This window comes from Arachis duranensis, chromosome 4 (genome assembly GCF_000817695.3).
Source record: "Arachis duranensis cultivar V14167 chromosome 4, aradu.V14167.gnm2.J7QH, whole genome shotgun sequence".
Taxonomy (NCBI): domain Eukaryota; kingdom Viridiplantae; phylum Streptophyta; class Magnoliopsida; order Fabales; family Fabaceae; genus Arachis; species Arachis duranensis.
In genome coordinates, this window is record NC_029775.3 from 68,709,084 (window position 1) to 68,730,213 (window position 21,130).

The 21,130-nt window shown below is 34.1% G+C and overlaps 1 protein-coding gene and 1 non-coding gene across 2 annotated transcripts; both read right to left on the reverse strand.

The window, feature by feature from the left end:
• Positions 1–827: 827 nt before the first annotated feature.
• LOC107484745 (metallothionein-like protein 2) lies at positions 828–2,315 on the reverse strand. Its single transcript, XM_016105285.3, has 2 exons — positions 2,153–2,315; positions 828–1,358 (listed from the first exon to the last, which is right to left on the reverse strand). The coding sequence occupies exons 1-2, from the start codon at positions 2,218–2,220 to the stop codon at positions 1,181–1,183; spliced, it is 246 nt and encodes an 81-aa protein (XP_015960771.1). The 5' UTR covers positions 2,221–2,315; the 3' UTR covers positions 828–1,180.
• Positions 2,316–20,751: 18,436 nt separating this feature from the next.
• On the reverse strand, positions 20,752–20,858 carry LOC127746922 (small nucleolar RNA R71). Its single transcript, XR_008008727.1, has one exon. It is a non-coding gene; the product is annotated as a small nucleolar RNA R71 (small nucleolar RNA).
• Between the last annotated feature and the right edge of the window lie 272 nt (positions 20,859–21,130).

A 21,130-nucleotide genomic window follows, 5' to 3' on the forward strand; every position in this document is an offset into this window, starting at 1 on the left:
ATTTATATAAATATATATGTTATTTAATATTATTTTTAATATATATTTTATATTAATAATTTATTTTGATATTCAAATAACATTTTTGTTAATACAAATATACATAACTTGGGAATTGTATACCCATCCATCAATCAAGAAGGAAGGCAACGACGATCAACTGTAAATTCCTAATATGCTTTTGACAAGAACGATGCCCAAATAAGAACGATTTATTTTCTTAGGAGTCAAAAGATAAGTCTATATTAGTATACTATCTGCATATTTGGGCACCATTATTTTGTTAAAAAAAGATTTTTTTTCAATGAAAAAAGATCTTTTTTTATTTTTTAACGTGTTTGACAAATTTCTAATAGTAAAAGTAAAAGCACTAGTAAAATCAAAAAAAGATCTTTTTTTGAGAAGCTGTAATTTACATTTTTTTTAAAAGATATTTTTTCCTTAAAAAAAAATATTTTTCATGTAATAAATAAACAAAAAAGTATTTTTATATTACCTTTTTATATGAGATATCCAAACATAAAATTACTTTTACTTCTCTATAAGATCTTTTAAAAAAAGATAACTCGAAAAAAAATCTTTTCTTAAAAACTCACCCAAACAAACCCATATATATCTAAAATAAAATAGATAAAAGAGTAAATACTCTCCCACAAAATCTTTTTTGTTTTTGGAAATTAAATCAATTCAATACCACCCGAAACATAAAGAAAAATAAGAAATTGTTAGAATCTTATGCTCTAAAATAAGAGAACAAGTTCAACCCATATAAGAAAACCGAATTTAAAAAGATAAAATAAAGAAAAATAAAATACACCAAAACAAGCTTCTTCCGATAATTCTTTAATATCATTTCATTAACCAGCAGAGATGGACGATTCAGGATTAGCTGAAGTTTATACAGAAAGCAAAGAAAGCAACAAAGAAACAAAGCACCCATGGCTAGATACACCCAAGCTAAAGTTCAAGGATGCAGCAAGACACAGGCCACTTTATTCTAAGCACTCCAAAACGGGGAGTGTTTTTTCTTTAAACACTCCACCAGAAGAGTGTACACAAAACCAGTAACACATACACATAATAACACTACTAGATATCATTATTATGATTATTATTATTATTATTATTATTTAACTAAAAGGATCTCTGCTTCTGCTGTGCGTGTGAGCGTGTGGGCTCTTCACTTGCAGGTGCATGGGTTGCAGCTGCAGTTTGGCCCACACTTACAGGCATCGTTCTCAGCTGGAACACCCATTTCAGCACCCTCGAATTGGGCCTTGGCAGGTGCTACTCCCATCACCAATGACTCTGTTGTGCTGCTGCTCTCGGTGTAGCTCAAATCTGGGTACATCTTGCAGCTGCACATGCAAACATCATGTGAATAAAAATAAAATTACTTCCGCTGTTCTTGTCACAGTTACATGGCATGCAATTCGCTCCGGTACACGAACGATACACAGTACGACCATATGTAAAAGTGGAAAATATAAATACGACTTTCCGCTACGCTGATGAATTGGTAGTATGCACGAATTATTCGCGGTACGCTACTTAATGGGTGAATTCCTGTAAGCTGAGATTTTAGAAATAAAGCCAGGGAAGAAGATGCTTTGTAGTGTGTGAAATAGACCCCAATTTACTCATCAAATAATTTACTTCATTTTTAAACATGAAATTGAAGCTCACAAATCCCTCTGGGCGGGCTTCAGGGATTTTTAAAGCAGGACAGAGCTGAAAGCAATCAGGATCTGACGAAATAACAACAAAACATCGGTTTCTCATCTCATTCAGCCAAAGAGAGAGCGAGAGCGCAAATTAAGAAAGGAAGGGGACAAACACAAATATCTATGACAACCAAACGTTGATGCAGCCAACAAAATTCACCCTTCACACCAAACATCATGCTTTTACAAAGAGAGACATAAATAAAACAGCATTTCCGTCAAAATCAAACAAACGTTCAGGTGTTCCTGTTCAGAAACTCAGAGCCAAAACCAAAGTGTCAACCAATTTTACAAACAATTCAGCCAAAAAACGAAAAAGTACCCAAAAATATCAGCCGAAACACCCTAGAACAAAAATTCCACGAGAATTCCCATTTTTATAGAAAAGAAAAGAAGAAGAAAAAAAATTAATGCTACGAATATCTTACCCTCCACAGCCGTTGCCGCACTTGCAGCCGCTTCCGCACCCACAGTTTCCTCCACAGCAAGACGACATTTTCAGTTTAAGAATCGGAAACACCAGCGAAAGTTGCAACAAAACAAATAACTAGAACGATGATCAAATCTCGCTAGAATGGGTTTGAAGGCGAAGCCTCGACTGGAATTTATAGAGCGATTGAGGGGCGAGACTTGAGGGTGTGAGATATTTACCGTACACGTGTCACGATATCACTGCTTCTAAATCCAGTTGCGGACTTACTTCCACGTCGACTTCGTTGATATGGCTCATTGACTCCTCTATCTTGCGAGAATCAGTGTGGGGTTTTCTGGTGTGTTCTTGAGTGTAAGTTACGACTTTGAGCTGTTTGCCGTTGAATGAGATATTAACTGCTGATTGAGATATCTATGTCTAAGATTTGATGAGAATAATGGCTCTGATTAAATAATTTTTAATTTTTTAATTTTTTTTATCCCACTTATAAAATATGAATAATTAGTGGGATTAATTTTCGAAAAATCACTCACCTTCTAAATTTGTTTTAAAATATTTTTTAATCAAATTTATAAGACTTTAACTTAGTTATTTTAATTCTTTTAAAATTGATTGCTAACAACATCAAAATAACCGTTAAATGATATTATAACATACATTTAATAGTCATAATTAGCAGTTAGCACAATAAATTTATGAAATAAGATAAAATTATTTTTAAATTAAAGAATTTCAATATTTTAAGTTTTTCTCTCAATTAAGTTTTGATTTGATTTAATAATAAATTATTTAACATGCCACATAAATAAATTTTAACGTCAATAATAAAAAAAATAAAAGAATTAATACAATTAATTTAAATTTTTTAAAAGATGAATTTAACTAAAAAAATCTTTTAACAACTAATTTAAAAACCAATAATCTTTAAAAGACAAAGGTAATTATTTATTCTATAAAATATATAACAAAATATCACACTTTATCTCTTCGATAAAAAAAAATTGAGAATCTAAACTTTTTTCACTTAATGATGATTCGTACCTATTATAATCGGATTGACCAATAAACATTTTGTTTATTTCATTGTAGCAGTTAGGTGGAACGACAGAGTTCGAAGAAAACTTTGGTGAAAAAAATTTTAACATAAAAATTATATAATAATTAAAATTTTTACTACAAATGTACTAATTCGATTCAATATATACGTTAATTAAATATTTAATATATATGACTGTCTAAATACAAAAATAGAATGAATATTAACGCATTTTAGAACAAGTAATAAATGTGTCAATTTTTTTTTAATTTTTGTCTCCATTTAAAATTTAAAATCATAAATTTTAAAATTTAAATTTTAAATTTTAAATACTAATCTATAAATCTTAAATTATATATTCTAATTTCTATACTCTAAATATTAGATTTTATATTCCAAACTTCAATACTAAAAAAAAAAACAAACTAACCTCTTCAATGATGTCTTCAACAACATGGGTAACATTGATATTCATCTACCATGGTCCCACTTGAATATATACACTCTAAAAAATTTAAATTCTCTTTCAGCCACCTCTTCCTTCTCTCAAGAATTCTCTCTCTCTAACCAAATGCCCTTTTCACACCAAATGAAGGATTCGCGGTTGGCTTTTGCGGTCTTATAGCCAACATTCACATAAACCGCGATAGCCTCCAGCAATTTTTACCTACCTCCTATTTGTACCTAAATCGCTACAGCCAACAGCGTTTTATGTATGTTGCACATCCTTCAAAAACCGTTACAACCTATAATAATTTTGTTGATGCCTCTAGCGGTTTACATAGTTATAGAAATATTACAAACAAATATGCAGTTTTAGAAAGTTATAATTTGATAAATTTATTTTTCAATCATTTTATTTAAGTTACTTGTCTTAAAAATTGATCAATTTCTTAATTTTTTTATCATTGTAATTATAAAAAATTATAATATATAAATTGTAAAATATGTAAAAAAAAGTTATAGTTAAAATAATAAATATTAAAATTTATAATACTTATTAAATATTTGCATGTCCTTTTCATGCAAAAACAAAAAAAAAATCAAGGAACCAACAAAATATAATATAATACTAAGATGTTATGTTTGAAATTTTAAAAAAAAGGTATTGAGTTTATGGAGAAACTGAATGATACTAAGATGTTATGTTTGAAATATTTAAAAGAAAAATATTGAGTGTATGGAGAAATTGAGGACAGAACTTGTTATACCCTGACCAAAAAACATAAAGTTAGCCCCAATAAGAATAAAAGTCCACCCAAAAAGGTGGCCTCATCTACCTACTGGACCTCTATGAGGTCGGGCACGACAACAGTAGCTCAGCCCTAATTATCTGAAAGATTAACTAACTTCTAAGATATCTTTCACCTTTCTAGATGGAAGTTATCATCAACTTCATTAGAGAAGGGAAACAGTTATCCACCAATAAATGTGGAACTACTCTAAAAGGTGATTCAACGTTCTACTATAAATATACTGATACTCTCAAGTATATTCAGAACTCAATCTACTAAAAATCTACCAAAAACCTTTGCTCAATTAGGCATCTGAGTCTCTTGTAGGTATCAGCCCCCACCTCCTCATGAGGAACTCGGATGGCGACAATTCGGCATTTATACTAGTCGGACACGGCCCTTAGAAGGAATCTGGACCTCACGTCCCGGTCCAAATACAATACAGTTTCAAGTTACCACTAGAACATTGGCGTTGTTGCTGGAAACCTAGAAGTCTACACCTACGCATAGCGAACAATCAATTTGAGAACGGTCATACAGCATTCGAATCGGAACCAGAGCCTCGCAATGATGATCGAGCACTTGCATTACCTCTACCACGGGAAAGAACAAACACTACCCACGGGGAAGGTACATCAAGGATCCCGCTACCACGGTGGATTTACTCAGAGATCTACCCCCCTAAAGATGAAGAACCCCTCATCCCACAAAGATATTGGGACTTAAACTCGGACATGTGGTCGGTTAGAACAACTCGAACAAGAGGGCGAACGACAACAAGAAGCAAAAAAAGAATTATGAAAAGAGGTATGACGATGAAGAGAGTTAGAGAAAAAGCTCTCGAGACTAGAGGCCAACCTTAGAAGTCAGACCAATCAGGCTAATTGGGAGAAAATTCCTCTTGAAGGAGAAGATTCGTTTGTTGAGGAAATCATGCGAACTAGAGTCCCTAAAAACTTCAAAAGCCCCCGCACATAGATCTTTACAACGGAACTACCGACTCCAGACACAACCTTAGCAACTTCAAAAGTTGAATGTACTTGGCTGATGCGTCCGATGTAACTCGCTATAAGGCTTTCCCGACAACACTGACCAAGGCAGTGATGAAATGGTTTGATAACTTATCGCCTAAGTCAGTGACTTGTTTTAATGACATGGCAAGGAAGTTTCTTACCCAATTTTCAATTCAGAAGAATAAAGTCAAATATGTTCAAAGTCTACTTGGGGTTAAACAAGAGGTCGGAGAAATACTCCAAGAATATATAGAAATATTCAATAAAGTTTGCTTGAAAATACAACACTTACCTCCTGAAGCAATGATAATGAGGTTGGTTAATGGCTTTTAGAGAAGGGCCGTTCTCCCAATTTATATCCAAACGGCACCCGACTTTTCTGTATGAAGTGCAAGAGCAGACAGAGAAGTATATCAACATGAAAGAGAACTTTCGACCTAAAAAATCAGTCCCAAAGTCAAACCCTCCCTACCAAGCTCGGGATAAGAAAAAAAGAGACAAAGAAAAAGAAGGAGTACAACTCGGAGAAATCTCGAAGATACCACAACTACACGCCCTCTGAGTTTTTCTTGTTGATGTCTATAGAGAGACCTGCCACACTGAAAAACTTTCACCTCCTTGCCCTATCAAGCACAAGAAAGTCGAAAGTCGGACGGAATATTGTGAGTATCACAAATTATATTGACATTCTACCAATTATTGCTATGATCTGAAAAATGTGATAGAGAAACTGGCCAAAGAAGATCGATTAAAGAGGTACCTTGCGAAAGGACAAACGATCCAGAAAGAAGGAAAAAAGGTGATGAAGACGGAGGTCGATGAGATTAGCCACCGCAAATCCCTGATAAGCACATACACATGATAAATAGAGGATTTGCAGGAAGGTGAGTAACTAAGTCTTCGCATAAAAGGCATCTCAAGGAAGTCTACCAAGTTGGTGGAGACCGCAACGTTCCTGATTTGCCTACAATTTCATTCACCAAAGAAGACGCTCAAGGCATGACGCCTGGTCACGATAATACCGTTGTGATCACAATGATACTCGCCAATGCAAACCTCCATAAAACCCAATCTACTAAAAACCTGCCTAAAACTTTTGCTAACTTAGGCATCGAAATCTCTTGCAGGTACCACTCCCACCTCCTCACGAAGAACTCGGACGGTGGCAACTCGACTTCTATACAAGTCGGACGTGGCCCTCGAAACGAGTTTGGACCTCACGTCCCAGCCCAAATACAATCCAGTTTCAATCAATTGTACTACTTTTTCCCTTTGCAATATTTTACTAATATTTTTATAAAATATTTTAGAAGACATGGTCCTCCAACTAAAGCCCGTTGTTAAGGTGTATAAATTCTGGCCTGACCTAAAATTTTCATTATAAATTGAAATCATTTTTGTTCAATACTATTTTCGAATTGAATTTAAGTTGTGTTTTAAGTCAACTATTCAACTTAACCTGTTCTTTTATATAAGTAAAGCATATCTTTTTTTATGATGAAATTAGAAATAAAATCTTGTACTTTTATACTTTAATTAGTATTTTTTATTACGTAACATTATTTTACGTTTAAAATTATTTATCATATATATATATATAATATTTATTAAAATTAACTTTTAAGGGTCATATTTTGTTAATTTATTGGATAAGATCAACAAAATTATTTATACCAATTATATGTCTTAACTTGAATTTTTTTGAGTTAGTTTAGAATTGAGTTTAGATTTAACAAAATCGAGCCTAAGTTAGCCCATGCACACCGCATATGCTAGTTGGTTTCAGGGGAATATAATCTAAAACATGATTAGTTGCTATGAATCAATCTATCGTGTAACATAATATAAATTGAGTTGAACTTTATTTAATTTTGGTGGGTTATTGTCTTATTGATCCGTTAAATTGGGTTGTTAATATTAATTTGGGGTATAATTGTGGTTGGTGATAAAGTTTTTAGACTTTTTTTTTGTTTGTTGAGTGGTTGAAATTTTGGGATTGTTTATGTTAAAAAAGTTTACAAATCAATTAAGTAGAAAAAGTAACACTATATATATATAAAAAAGAAAAGTAATTACCCAAAAACTTATAAGAGGGAAAGAATAGTATTTTTAAAGGGTTAATAGTCAAAATCGTTTTTTAAAGATATTTCGATATTCATTTTTGTTTCTGAAAAAATAAATTAATCAAATTCGTTCCTGAATGTTTTTTTTGAATCACGTTCGTTCTTCTGTTTGTTTTTTGACGTTGTCGTTAACATAGAACATAAAGTGACAGCACAGCATAGTAAACGACATCGCTTTGCACTCTTCATCTCCTGAGCAAGCATTCTCATTCGTTCTTCTTCTCGCACCTCCTGCTGATAGAGAAGCCTCGCTGCCGTGTACAGTAGTCTCGTCACCTCCACTATCGTTGGTCAAAGCCATCTCTGCACGCGATTCTCATTGTTCCATCGCTCTCTCAGTCGCCTTCTCCTTTTTCCACTCACGCATCGAGGAAGAAGGCTGAGCTAAGAGCTGGGTTTCATGACCCAATCAACAGAGCTCATTGGTGTTCTGGCCAAGGAAGCATCGCTCTCTTTTCCTACTTCTCTCCTCTGTCGTTACGTCAGTTCAAGTAGGCCTTCTCGTTTGTGATTTTTTCTATTTTTGTTGTGTTCTAACTGCAACTGAGATCATATATATAATAATTAATCTGAATAAAAAAAATCAAGATGGGAGTTTCAGAGGAGAACGACGTCCATAACTATGGAGTTGGTGGATATAGAGTTTCAATACTGAAGAACAGAATCAGCAAGGGATAAGATGGCTAATGAGTGGGATTTTTGTGTTAGAAATGTATCTCCTGGTGACGAACAGGAGACCTTGCCACTACGGGATTGGACTTCCGATGACGGAGAATAAAAACAAAATAATTCAACTACAGAATCATAAACACCAATTTTCACAAATAAAAACAAAATGATTCAACTATAGAATCATAAACTACTAACAAACTACATTAACTAAATTTAAACCACACCAACTAAATTTAAACCACACCTCACCACTTGATTCAATTCAAAATAATAATACACTTCACCATAGTTCAATTGAAAGTCTGAACTTAAAAATAAATCGAAAGCATTTTCAAAATATACTAATTTATAATCGAAATACACTGAAATAATAACAGAACAAATTCATCACACTAATAATTTAGATTCAGAACTTTTACATTACATTCAATTCAAATTATAAACCATGAACATTAATTTTCACAAACAAAAATATTATTCACCTACAGAATCATAAACTATTAACGAACTATATTAACTAGAATCAAACCACACTTCAGCCACTTGATTCAATTCAAAACAATAATCCACTTCGCTCTGATTCAATTGACAGTCTAAACTTGAATCATTCATTATCTTCGACAACGAAATACCAATTTAAATCTGATTTCACAGCTTTATTTCAAAAATTTTAATCCAAATCTTCAAATTAAACAAAAGAGCATTGAACTTGAACGAAGAGTAGAACGCAAAGAACGAAGAGAATATAGAGAAAGAAGAAAAATGCAAAGAATGTAGAGATGGAACAGAACGTAGAGATGCAGAAAACGCTGAGAAAAGAAAAAAAAAAGCGAAATCCGCATGAAAAATACAGTTATATATATTCGCGCGTTAAGTCAAAAATTTATTAGAGGTAGCGTAAAAATGAATTAGGTCAAAACTACTTGGTTGGTTAAATAACTTGAATAATATAAAGATTAATTCATTGATTGAAACTTTGTAGACCAAGATAATTAACTCTAACTAATATTTCTCATTATTGTAGGTTGACTAATTAGGACAATTTTCTTAGTTAACCTTTTTCATTAGTTAAATTTGATCATTTCTTCTTTCTAATTGCTTATAGTACTTTTAGTTTACTTGTCATATTTAATTTTCTTAATTGTTATTTTGCTTTATTACTTATTTAATATTTTGGCTTACCACGAAAACACTCAATTCCATAGTCAATTATAATACGTTTTTTTAAAAAACGACCCGATAATAAGCTTTTAATTTTGCTTTGGACTTGTGACAATTTTTTTTAATTTTGGAAACTTTAATTTCGCTTCTAAAATCTAATTTGGTAAAAATTTTATTTTAAAACTGACAAATACAAATAAATAATTTTTAAAGTAACAAATACAAACACATAAGATTTGTGGTTCTTACAGCTAATCGAGCTAAAAAATAGTTGATATGCTATTTCAAATCAAATAATAAACTCGTTAGCGAAAAGAAACAACCTTATTTAGTGTTAATTCCAAAAACAAAATTTAAGTTGAGGAAATTTGTGTAACTTTACGGGATATATCTGCAACAAATGTTTATTCCCTGGCCATTGTTTTAAGTGAAAATAGTAAAAAAGAAAGGAAACTTAATAGAACTAAAATAAGACGGGGAATTAAAGCAAGATCTAAAAGAAATGAAATCACTAACAAGTAACAACATTAGTATTCATAAGAATTTCGTAGAATGTATAAAAAGCCTTTTGTGGCAAGTTGTACGTGTGTTATGAATTTGAGAAATATTTTTAAACAGATATATAAGGTTAGAAATAAAGTAAGAACAAAAAAAAGGAATATATCAACAACATGAGTAGATTTGATAGAACTTAGAACAATCGAAAAGGAACTAATAACCATGTCTGGTTAAAGGTTAAATTGAAAAGTTCATGTTACGATAGGGACTTTTTATATGTTTTATGAAAAAATTTATGATAGGGACATAATTTAGTATTTCTTGCATGTTATCATGATTTTATATACTATAAAGAATAGTGTTAAAAGAAAAAGGATATAGAATAGAAGAGAATTAATGAGATAAGAGGTAAAATAGAAAAAATTAATTAGATTAGACAGAAATAGAAAGGCAATAATTTTATAGAAGAGAATTTTGAAGAGAAAATAATACAATTTTTAATTTTTTACTTCTTTGACTTCATTATCATCTTTTGTTTATAGTAAATTTTATTATTAATTAGAATTATCTAATTCTACTACCTAAAAATAAAGATTTCCACCAGAAATCAAGTGTTTATAACAAAATTCATCAATCATAACCTAAAATATTAGTTTATCTCTATGAATTGTCTTTAATTGAGTTTGATACACAAAGTAAAGGCCCAACAAGTCAAAACTCAGCTCTTGAGGAGGGAGCTCTCTCTCTCTCTCCATCCATTCTTAGGAGTATCTGCACAGAGGTCGGAGGTGATCTTGTCCTGAGAACCCATCAACCAGCATCCCACGATGTACCTCAGCCGTCTTTTCTTCTAGCCATACTCGCCTTTGTAATCGTCGTCTCTTCCTGCCTTTTCATCATTCAAGTCTCACATTCGCGATGCCAAGAGAAGATAGTTACCGTGAGTGGTGGTAGCTTAGCCACAATTGGTAGGACATGACAAAACAGACCTCCTTCTTTTACTATCATTGTTCTGTCTTCCATCGTCAGCAAGTGTGTCACAGATGCCTTCTGTTTATTTGTGTTGAAGATTAGATCGGTGTGCAACAAGATCCGAATCACAGCACCACCAATGTCTTCCTCTAGCACCAATTCACGAGCGAGTCCTCAACGTTTGTAATGTTGCAACTTCAGTCTCCACTTTTTCGATCGTGACAATTATAAGAATCTGATTTTTGATAAATTAACTTTTCTAGCTATTTTGTAATTTATTTCGAAAAATCCTGAACCACGGCCCAATAACTATTAGTGAGGCAGGCACAACGGTACAAAAAAATAGAAAATGGTAATTAATAGGTTAATCTTGACTTTATGAGGGTAATTAATTCTTCTAAGTCAAAATTGACTATTAGCTTACCATTGATTTATTTTTCTCATTAGAGACTTTTTGAGTCAGGAAAAACTTTTAATGACAATTTGGTGCGCACAAAAAAAAAACTCTAGTAACCGAAAACCTCGAAACCAGTGATAAATTTTTTTTTTACCTAAAAATTATGTCCCAAGATTTATATTAGCCATCCATTCATAATTTATTTCTTTAAGAATAAATGTTAGCCATTAATTATTTTACCTGATGATAAAAGTTATCTCGAACCGAATTTCTGATTAGTATTTCGCAAACGACTCCTAGAGACCCCGAATCCTCTTATTTACCACCTAAGTAACTCACCCCTTCCTTTCAACCATTGGGCCAAGATTGTCTCAGCCTTTTATTCTTCTTTGTTTTATTTTTAGTCACAAGTAACTAATTGGGATTAACTGCGGATAAACAAATCATTATGACGCTGATTATTCTCTCTCAAACTCACTCCCCTTCCCTCTCAATCTCAGGTCCTTTTTCATATGATTTTTCTTCACCCTTTTACCATTATAAATTTATCAAGACTTTAAATTTTTATTTAATTAAATATTGGTCACAAATTTTACACACTCTTATGCATTTTTACCACCTTTTTTGACTGAATTCTTCAGAGAAAAAGAGAGAGAGAAATGTTGCACCTTACCTCTGAATTTCATCCTTGTTTCCAGTAGTTCTTCTATTTTTCTTCATGTGTTCTTCAAGAGTCAAACCCATGCAAACACTATTTCTTGCTCGTTTTCACTAATTTTCGCATTTTTATCAAAAATTTAACAAGGTGAGCTCTTGTTTCTTCTCTATTCTTTTTTATTTTTCTAGAAGTGATTATGGTGAATTTTTGCTCTCTTATGTATCTAGAAAACTCCTATTGAAGTCCATCTAGAGCACGCCTAAGAAGCTACACAAATTCAAGCTCAAAGTGGTCAAATTCCAACACTTTTTGCGACGTTTTTGGCCAAGAAAAAAATTGCACCATGCCCAAACGTGCTCCAGCCTCTGAGAGAGTATTTTTATGGTATTTGAGAGGTCTAGTGATGGAATTAAATGAGAGGTAAGGATTAAGAATAGTTAGAATATATTTTTACTTGATTCGGCATTCATATAAGCCACTTTGTGAAATTTAGGGGTACTTATTTGTTTTTTACTTGTTATTTGAGTGATATATGAAACTTATTTGCCTCTAAAAATTGTATGAAACCACTGAAATTAATTGTGACACTTGAGGTTTAAGTTTCAAGTATAAGCGTTACTAAAAGTGGGCAAAATTGCAAAATTGCACCCCTGAAAATTCAGCCACTAAAAGACTTGAAAAGTGACATGTTAGAGTGTTAGAAATAATATAAAAAACTGATTTTAATCCTATGGAATATGTGTGTAAAATAAAAAAGGTTGTTATGGTTATTTTGGGTAAAAAGAGGGTTAAACATGTAATTTAAATGAAAATAAGTAAAATTTTGAATTTAGTGTCATTAAAAATAAATTAATAATTATATAAATTAGTTGGGTCAAATTTGTAAAAAATAAAATTTTGAGCTTAAATAAAAGCTATAATAAAAGTTAGAAGTAAAATAGTAAAAAGTGATGATAACAAAAACAAGTAATGAATTAATAAAGAATGAAATAATATTTTAGGTCCCTAGGGATAAAATTGAAAGTAATTACTAATTATTAGGGATAATTTGGTCATAAAAAATGTTAGAATTAATTTCATAAAGTTTTAACGCTAAATAAAATGAATGAAAAAACGAGAGCATTTAGGGGTAAAATAGTAATTTTGGGCATAAAGTAAATGTAAAAATGGTTAATTAACTTAATAAAGAGTAAAAAAAGTATGTTAGGAAGGATATAAGGTTAAAATAGTAAAGTAATAATATTAGTAGTAAAAGCGTCACTAAAAGTCTAAAGAAAACGGTAAAAAGAAAAAATATGTACAAAAGGACAAAATTGAAAATATACAAAAGTACCAAAGGCAGAATAGTAAATGTGACAAAGGTTGAGAGATTTAAAGAGAAGAGATTGGGCACAAGCTTTTATAAAAGAGAAGGACAAAAGAGTCCCTTAGAGATAAAGTTTATTAAAAAGTGCTGTGAAAAAATGAAACTATAAACCCAAAGGTGCTAACAGATTATCTGAAAAGGAGGAGTGTCTGCTCCGATAGAACTAGAATCATGCTAAGAGATTATCTGGAAAGAAGGAGTTTCTGCTATGATGGAATCATAACCATAAGATGTGGGGATGCCCACTTTATGTTGAAACCAATTTCTCTAATTATTAGCATACTATGGCGTCAAGCTCTGCTACGATTGTAAGTTGCTAGAATGCATGTGGCTTTGTCCATTAGGCACATATGCAGAATGTATGCAGTTAAAAAACCATATTCAGGCTTAGTCTTGGGTGACGTTGGGTTGCAGATAGTCAACTTACGTGTGAGCTAATGGCTTGCATAGGACCAGGCATGCATCATACTTGGTTGCTGCATTTCTCTATGATTGTGATTTATCTATGTTTCTTGTGTTCTGTGCTTGTTTACTATTCTGCTATATGCTTGTGCTTGCACTTGTTTATGAGAATTACCGACATAACTGCGCGAACTCTTAGACGGCTGCGGAATCCCTAGTTTCTTGCTTAGTACCCTGCTGGGAACCTTAGGTTCTTTCCCCTTATTTTTCTCGTTCCCGCAGATGAAAACCAACGTGATCTTCTTTGAGTTTTCTACATTAGGACATGTGAGCAACAACATTACGGGTGTGTCTAATAACTCTCTCCTTACTTTAGCACAGTGTTTCCTCAGCTACCAAGATATCCATGCCCAGCAGCAGTAATAGTAGCAATAGTAGTAGTGGTGTTTGCCCTCGCTTTGTATAGACTTTAGAGAGCTAGTTGCTTTTGTAAATATTTATATACGTAAGCTAGAAGGGGTCCCAGACTAGGGTGGTTCTTGTGAGTCGGGGACTGTTAATATAAATAATGGAGTCTGTAAATATTTATATGAATAAGCAACAATGTAACCTGATGTAAACTATGATGTACTAAATGACCCTTTGGGCATATATGTATGATATTACTCTGTTCTGTGTTTTCTATGCTTTATATAGATATTATCTGTTTAACTATTACCTATTCTGTTACATCTATCTATCATGAGATCTCGACTAGTGCTACAGGCTCATATGTATATATTTAATATAAGGTTGAGAGCAGTGGCGGAACCAGAAATTTCATAAGAGGGGGGCCAATTAAATATAAAATATAACAAAAAATTAACAAAATATGATTTGTAGCATATATATCAAAAAAGTAATTATATTATATTATATAAAAGTCAATGTTCAACTACATACTTTAAGATTTTGATATTTTTAAACTTGCTCGACGATGCTTCATGGAACTAAAATCATCAATTATCATCTCTGAAGTGAATTTTGAAGCAATTTCCTTTTCAATATATACAATCATACAATCTGCTAAAAATTCATCTTCCATCTTGTTTCGAAACCTTGTTTTAATAATCTTCATAGCTGAAAAGGCCCGTTCAGTTGTTGCTGTTGTCACAGGAAGAGTCAAAACAAGACGAATTAATCTATCAATTAAAGGATATATATTTGATTTTCCTGTCTCTGTCAATTTTTGACACAATTCAGCAAGAGTAGACAAATTCTGAAAATCTGGAGCTTTAACCACATCAAGTTCATAATGTTGTAACTCATAATCCAATTGAATCTTTTCTTGCTCAGAAAAATCTAAAGAATAGAAATTCTTTACAAGATTGCATATGTTGCAAACACTGAATAACTTGAAAGCATCTTTAGGATCTAGAGATGTACTCAGTATGAGGAGCTCGGTTGCTTGCTCACTAAATCTACTATTTAGCTCTTTCAATTGAAAATCTATCACGCTAGTAAAAATGTCAACACGATAGTGGTGTTCAACAGTGACAACATCCTTTTTACGACGAGACCGAATTATGTCACTAAAAGAAGCACCCATATCAGGTATCTGAATAGCATGATCATTGCAGAAAGAACTAACTTTCTCCAAAAGTGCTCCCCAACTACTATCTCTTAACTGTTGAATCAATGACTTTGTACTAGAAACCAGATGCATAGCATTCAAAATGTCTTGAGATTTTTGTTGCAATGCTTGACAAAGTTTATCAGTGATTCCCATGATTTCTTTCATCATATGCAAAATGAAAACAAAATCAAATGATAATAAAGATTTAAGAGCATAAGTAGCATCACCACGTTGAGAATATGTAGATCCATTAGTAGCCAAATCTTCCAGATATTATTAATTATTACTATTTACTATTTTTTTTAAAAAAATTTGGGGGGACCATGGCCACCTTAGGTCCCCCCGTGGATCCGCCACTGGTTGAGAGTCCCTAAGGTTAGCTGAATAGTAGTGCTTAGCTGCTAGCCTTGGTCATGATGAACTAGAAGTTGAGTCATTACAAGTTGGTATCAGAGCAGTTCATTCTTAGTAGATCCTTGGGAATAGACTAACTATACTTCACTGCATACTCTGCTTTTCTTATATCATGCCACTAGGATATCTCTGATGATATAATTGCATGATTTCCTGTGAGCATACATTTTGGAAATGCTAGCACTTAAACTGGATATGTTAAGACTGATCACTTTAATGTTGACAGTTTGGTATCAACAGGACCTCGATGTCTGCAAACAGGCGTAACCCCCCATCAAGAGAGTATGTGTTCTGAGCCGGCATTTGACCCGGTCGCGTTGCTAAAATCTATGAACGCAATAGCTGTAGATGTGCATGATTTCGTTGCTATAACTAACATAGAAGTGAAAATAATGGAACAACAATTGGAGAACGGTAATGGGCACGACCATGGAAATGAAAACAGACCGAAAAATGGCGTACTTGAGGAAGATAGGCCGATGACTATGGCGTCTTTCGTTAAAGTTAACCCGTCCTAATTCTCTGGAACCACCAACTCGACCGAGGCAGATGATTGGTTTCGTGCCACAGAATGGGCTCCGCAGGTGCAACATGTTCCTCAAGAAAAATAAGTGGAGTTCGCCACTTACATGCTGAAGGGGATGCATAATATTGGTGGTAGGGAGTGAGCCAATTGTTTGGACAAGGAGGCACTGAGATCACTTAGTCCGACTTCAGCACTAAGTTTTACAAGAAGTATTTTTTCTCCGTCTGCCCATACCACTAAGGAGTTAGAATTGCTACATTTGAGGCAGGGAATCATGACAGTAGCTGAGTACACCCGAAAGTTTGAGGACTTGTGCTGATTTTTGAAAGTTTGCTAGGAAAATTTTGTGGAATATGAAGAGTGAAAGTGTATTAAGTATGAAGGAGGTCTTAGGGAGGAACTGCTGGCTTCAATAGGACTGATAGATATTAGGAACTCTATGGAGTTGGTAAATAAGAGCTAGTTGGATGAGGATTATACCAATAAGTTAGTAATTGCATGAGCAAGCCGTTGGAAAGATATATAACAAGACTTTAATCGAAGTTTGCCTGCCCCTCGAGGTAGAGATTTCAAGGTTAATGGTCAGCAATAACAAAATGGTAACCCTGCTATTCATATCAATGGCTGTATTAACAATCATAACCAGGGACAGGAGCAAGGAAAATAATTTCCACAAATTCAAGGAGGCTCAATATGCTCAAGATGTAGAAAGAATCATGGCAGCAGACCTTGCAATTCAGAACAAATGTTTTGGTATTTTTGTGGCAGAGCAGGACACCGAGCAAGAGACTGCTTAAACTAAAAGGACCAAGGCACTTCTAGGCACAACAACAGGGAAATTTTTTTTATTGTGACTACTAACAAGTGCCACTAGGTTTGATCCCTTCGGTTGAGGTAAGTGTTATGCTAATTAAGGATCTTAACTATAAAGCATGACATAAATGTCCCTATAATTCCTTGTGCATAGCTAAAATTTTGAGGGCAAATTTTTCTTTAAAGAGGATAGAATATAAGAACCCGATTTTCGGTAAACTAACTTTTCTAGCTATTTTATAACTTATTCCACAAAATCTTGAACCACGGCCTAATAACTGTTAGTGAGGCAAGATCAATGGTAAAAAAAATAAAGGTAATTAATATGTCAAGACTTTATGATAGTAATTAATTCCTCTAAGTCAAATTTGACTAGCAAATAGTAAATCTTAGCTTACCATTGATTTATTTTTCGCACTAGAGATTTTTTACGCCGGGAAAACACTTTTAGTGACGGCTTTCCATGTGTCGAGAAAAACTCTAGTAACCAAATACCTCAGAATCAGTGCAAAAATAATTTTTATCTAGGAAATTATGTACCAAGATTTATATTAGCCATCCTTTCATAATTTATTTCTTTAAGAAGAAATATTAGCCATTAATTATTTTATCAGACGGTAAAAGTTACTCCGAACTGAATTTTTGACTAGTATTGATGCCAGTGCATCTAGGCCAATTTCCCTGACCTTTTCTTTACTGTTTTAAGGTAGTTTCATGCATTTTCTTAGTGAATAAGGAAAGTTTTGGATGAAAATACACTTACACCTTGATTCAAGCAACTATTGTGAATTTCACATGATTTCATGAGGATTTTGCTAGAATTGAATGATAAATTGATGATGCATAATCTCATGACTTTAGCTAGAGCTTTGATGCACTTTATTTGCTTGATTTCAAGACAAAAGAAGCAAGGAAGAACCACGTTAGTACTCACGTTAATCTAGTTAACGTGACCACTAACATGGGATGGTAAATAGCTTGCAACTTTAAGGAGAAAAGTGATCACCAATAACACCCGCGAAGCCATCATAAGCCCACGTTAATTACCATGTTAACTAAGTTGACGTGGTAGTTAACGTGGAGACAAAAGAAAGCTCCAATGTTAGTGGTAAATGTGAACACCACTAACGTTCCAAAAATTGGCAATGAGCCACGATAAGAGTCACGTTAACTTAATTAACGTGAACTCTAACGTAGAAGAGAGGAACAATGCCAACGTTAGTGACACTCACCTTTGTCACTAACGTTGGATCAACTAGCATTGCCCACGTTAGTGGTCACGTTAAGACCACTAACATGAAAGTTAACGTAGAGCTGAGATTGATGAGCCAACGTTAGTGACACTCACCTTTGTCACTAACGTTGGAAGATGGCATTACTACTACGTTAGTGGCCATGTTAACTTAGTTAATGTGAGCTCTAACGTGGAGAGTAGGGGCACTTTGAGTGTTAGTGACAAAGGTAAGTGTCACTAACGCTCTCGAAGGTGAGGCATAACCACGTTAAGAGCCACGTTAGTTACACTAACGTGAACTCTAACGTAGGGACAAAGGGTTATAAGCCAACCTTGTTGGGAAAGGTGAGTCCCAATAACGCTAGCGAAGATTTACAAGGCAACGTTAGTGGTCACGTTAGTGCCACTAACGTTGGAGTTAACGTAGGCTATATGGGGTTGGAACGTTAGTGAAAATTGTGATTGCCACTAACGTTCTCGAACCCACAATGTCACTTAACGTTAACTTCACTAACGCCCATGCCTAATTCATACTTCTCTGCAAGCTGGGCCCACTAAAGATTGGAACTGCTTCAACTCAAGATCCAAAGCCCAGATCCAAGACTTGAAGAACTCACTAGAAGATCAAGGGGAGTAGTATATATAGGAGTAGTTCTGAACTATAGAAAAGCTTGGCACTTTGGAGAACTACTCTCTGTATATTTACTTTTTTGCACTTTTAGCTGGGATGTATTATTTTCTGCCATTTTCCATTTCTAGATCTATGAACAACTAAACCCCTTTCATTGGGTTAGGGAGTTCTGTTGTAATTTGATGGATCAATTATAGTTTTCATTCTCTTCTTCTTTCTTCTCTTTTGATTTACTAGAAAGCTTTCGATCTTAATTCAATTGGTTAGTTATCTTGGAAAAGAAACTCTCCATAATTGGTTCTCCTCTGAGCCTTGGAAAAGAGATGAGGAGATCATGCTAGAAATGCTTTCTCATGTTGGACCAAATTGGGGTCTGGGCGGATATAGTGACATGTAATCCTCCCTACATTTTGATTTGGAAATACATGTGGTATAATCAGTGACCATACTTCATCTCTTTCCATGAGCAATTAAATCAAGGAATTGGGTAATTGTTCAAGCTTAGAGAGATTGGATTACCAAGGAATTGGAATCTAATCACCTAAGATTGCCAAGGAGATCAATAGATGCATTGATTGAGGAAGAGATGAAAATGAACTTGATCCGGAGAATACAACATCTCCTGAGCCCAATAAATCCCCCATTTCTGATCTTACCTATTCTCTTTATTTTCTGTCATTTATTTTCATGCTCATTACCCCAAATCCCCATTTAAGATTCTGCACTTTAATTTCTGCTATTTACTTTTCCGTCATTTAATTTTCTGCAATTCTCAAACTACACTCTGTTTAGCTCAACTAGCATACTCTTCTAACTAAAGTTGCTTGACCAATCAATCCCTGTGGGATTCGACCTCACTCTATTGTGAGTTTTTACTTGACGACAAAATTGGTATACTTGCCGAAGGGAGATTTATTGAGAGACAAGTTTTCAAGCATCAAGTTTATGGCGCCATTGCCGGGGATTGATTTTGTATCAACAATGATTAAGTTGGAAGCTTACTAGATTGAGCATTTTTCCTTTGTTTGTTTACTTTATTCAGTCATTTATTTTCACTTTGTTTAACTTCTTCCTCATCCTCTATACCCTCTCTTTTTCTTTCTTTCTTTCTTTGTTATTATCTACAATTCTGCTCACTAACACACTAACTGTTTGATAATTTGCATCACTCACACTAACAATCACTCTAACAAGAATAACCTCTTCATTTTATCTCTTGCTGCGTGTTTTGTTAGTTGTATGACAGGGAGAAGAGAGGGAACCTCAACTTTCTTCGATTCAGAACCTGAGAGAACCCTCTGGAGATTAAGGAGGGAAGCAAGAGGGAAAGGAGTTGTTGGTGCTGAGGAAGAGGAAGAGTACTTTGAACCCAACATGGAAGAGAACTTGGAAAACAATCATGAAGAAGAGGCTCACAACCATGCTAGAGAAGGCCCTGCAAATCATGCTGGGCAAGAAAAGGAGAGTTCTAGGCTCCTACATCAATCCAAATCCAGGAAACTGTGGAAGTAGCATCCAGAAGCCCACCATACATGCCAACAACTTTGAACTAAAACCCCAGTTCATCACCTTTGTTCAGAACAACTGCTCATTTGGAGGAAGTGCTCAAGAAGACCCTAATCAACATCTAACCACTTTTCTGAGAATTTGTGACACTGTGAAGTCTAATGGAGTCCACCCGGATGTCTATAGGCTGCTGTTGTTCCCTTTTTCACTCAGGGACAAGGCATCCAAGTGGCTCGAATCCTTTTTAAAGGAGAGTTTGACAAATTGGGAAGTTGTGGTGAACAAATTTTTGGCAAGATTCTACCCTCCTCAAAGAATTAACAGGTTGAGAGCTGAGGTGTAGACTTTCAGGCAACAAGATGGTGAGACTCTCTATGAGGCATGGGAGAGGTTCAAGGACTTAACAAGAAGATGCCCACCAGATATGTTCAATGAATGGGTGCAACTTCACATTTTCTATGAAGGTCTTTCTTATGAGTCAAAGAAGGCTGTAGATCATTCATCAGGGGGCTCTCTAAACAAGAAGAAAACCATTGAAGAAGCCATAGATGTCATTGAAACAGTAGCTGAGAATGACTACTTCTATGCCTCTGAAAGAAGTAACACTCGAGGAATAATGGAGCTGAACCACATGGATGCATTGCTAGCTCAAAATAAGGTGATCACCAAGCAGCTAGCAGATCTCGCCAAGAAGGTGGAGG

What these genes read in the sequence shown, in the direction of transcription:
- LOC107484745 (XM_016105285.3), bottom strand. Translation starts at nt 2,220, where the DNA reads ATGTCGTCTTGCTGTGGAGGAAACTGTGGGTGCGGAAGCGGCTGCAAG. An exon ending in TGCGGCAACGGCTGTGGAGG is followed by an intron (nt 1,359 to 2,152) that starts GTAAGATATTCG and finishes TTGCATGTGCAG; the next exon opens with CTGCAAGATGTACCCAGATT.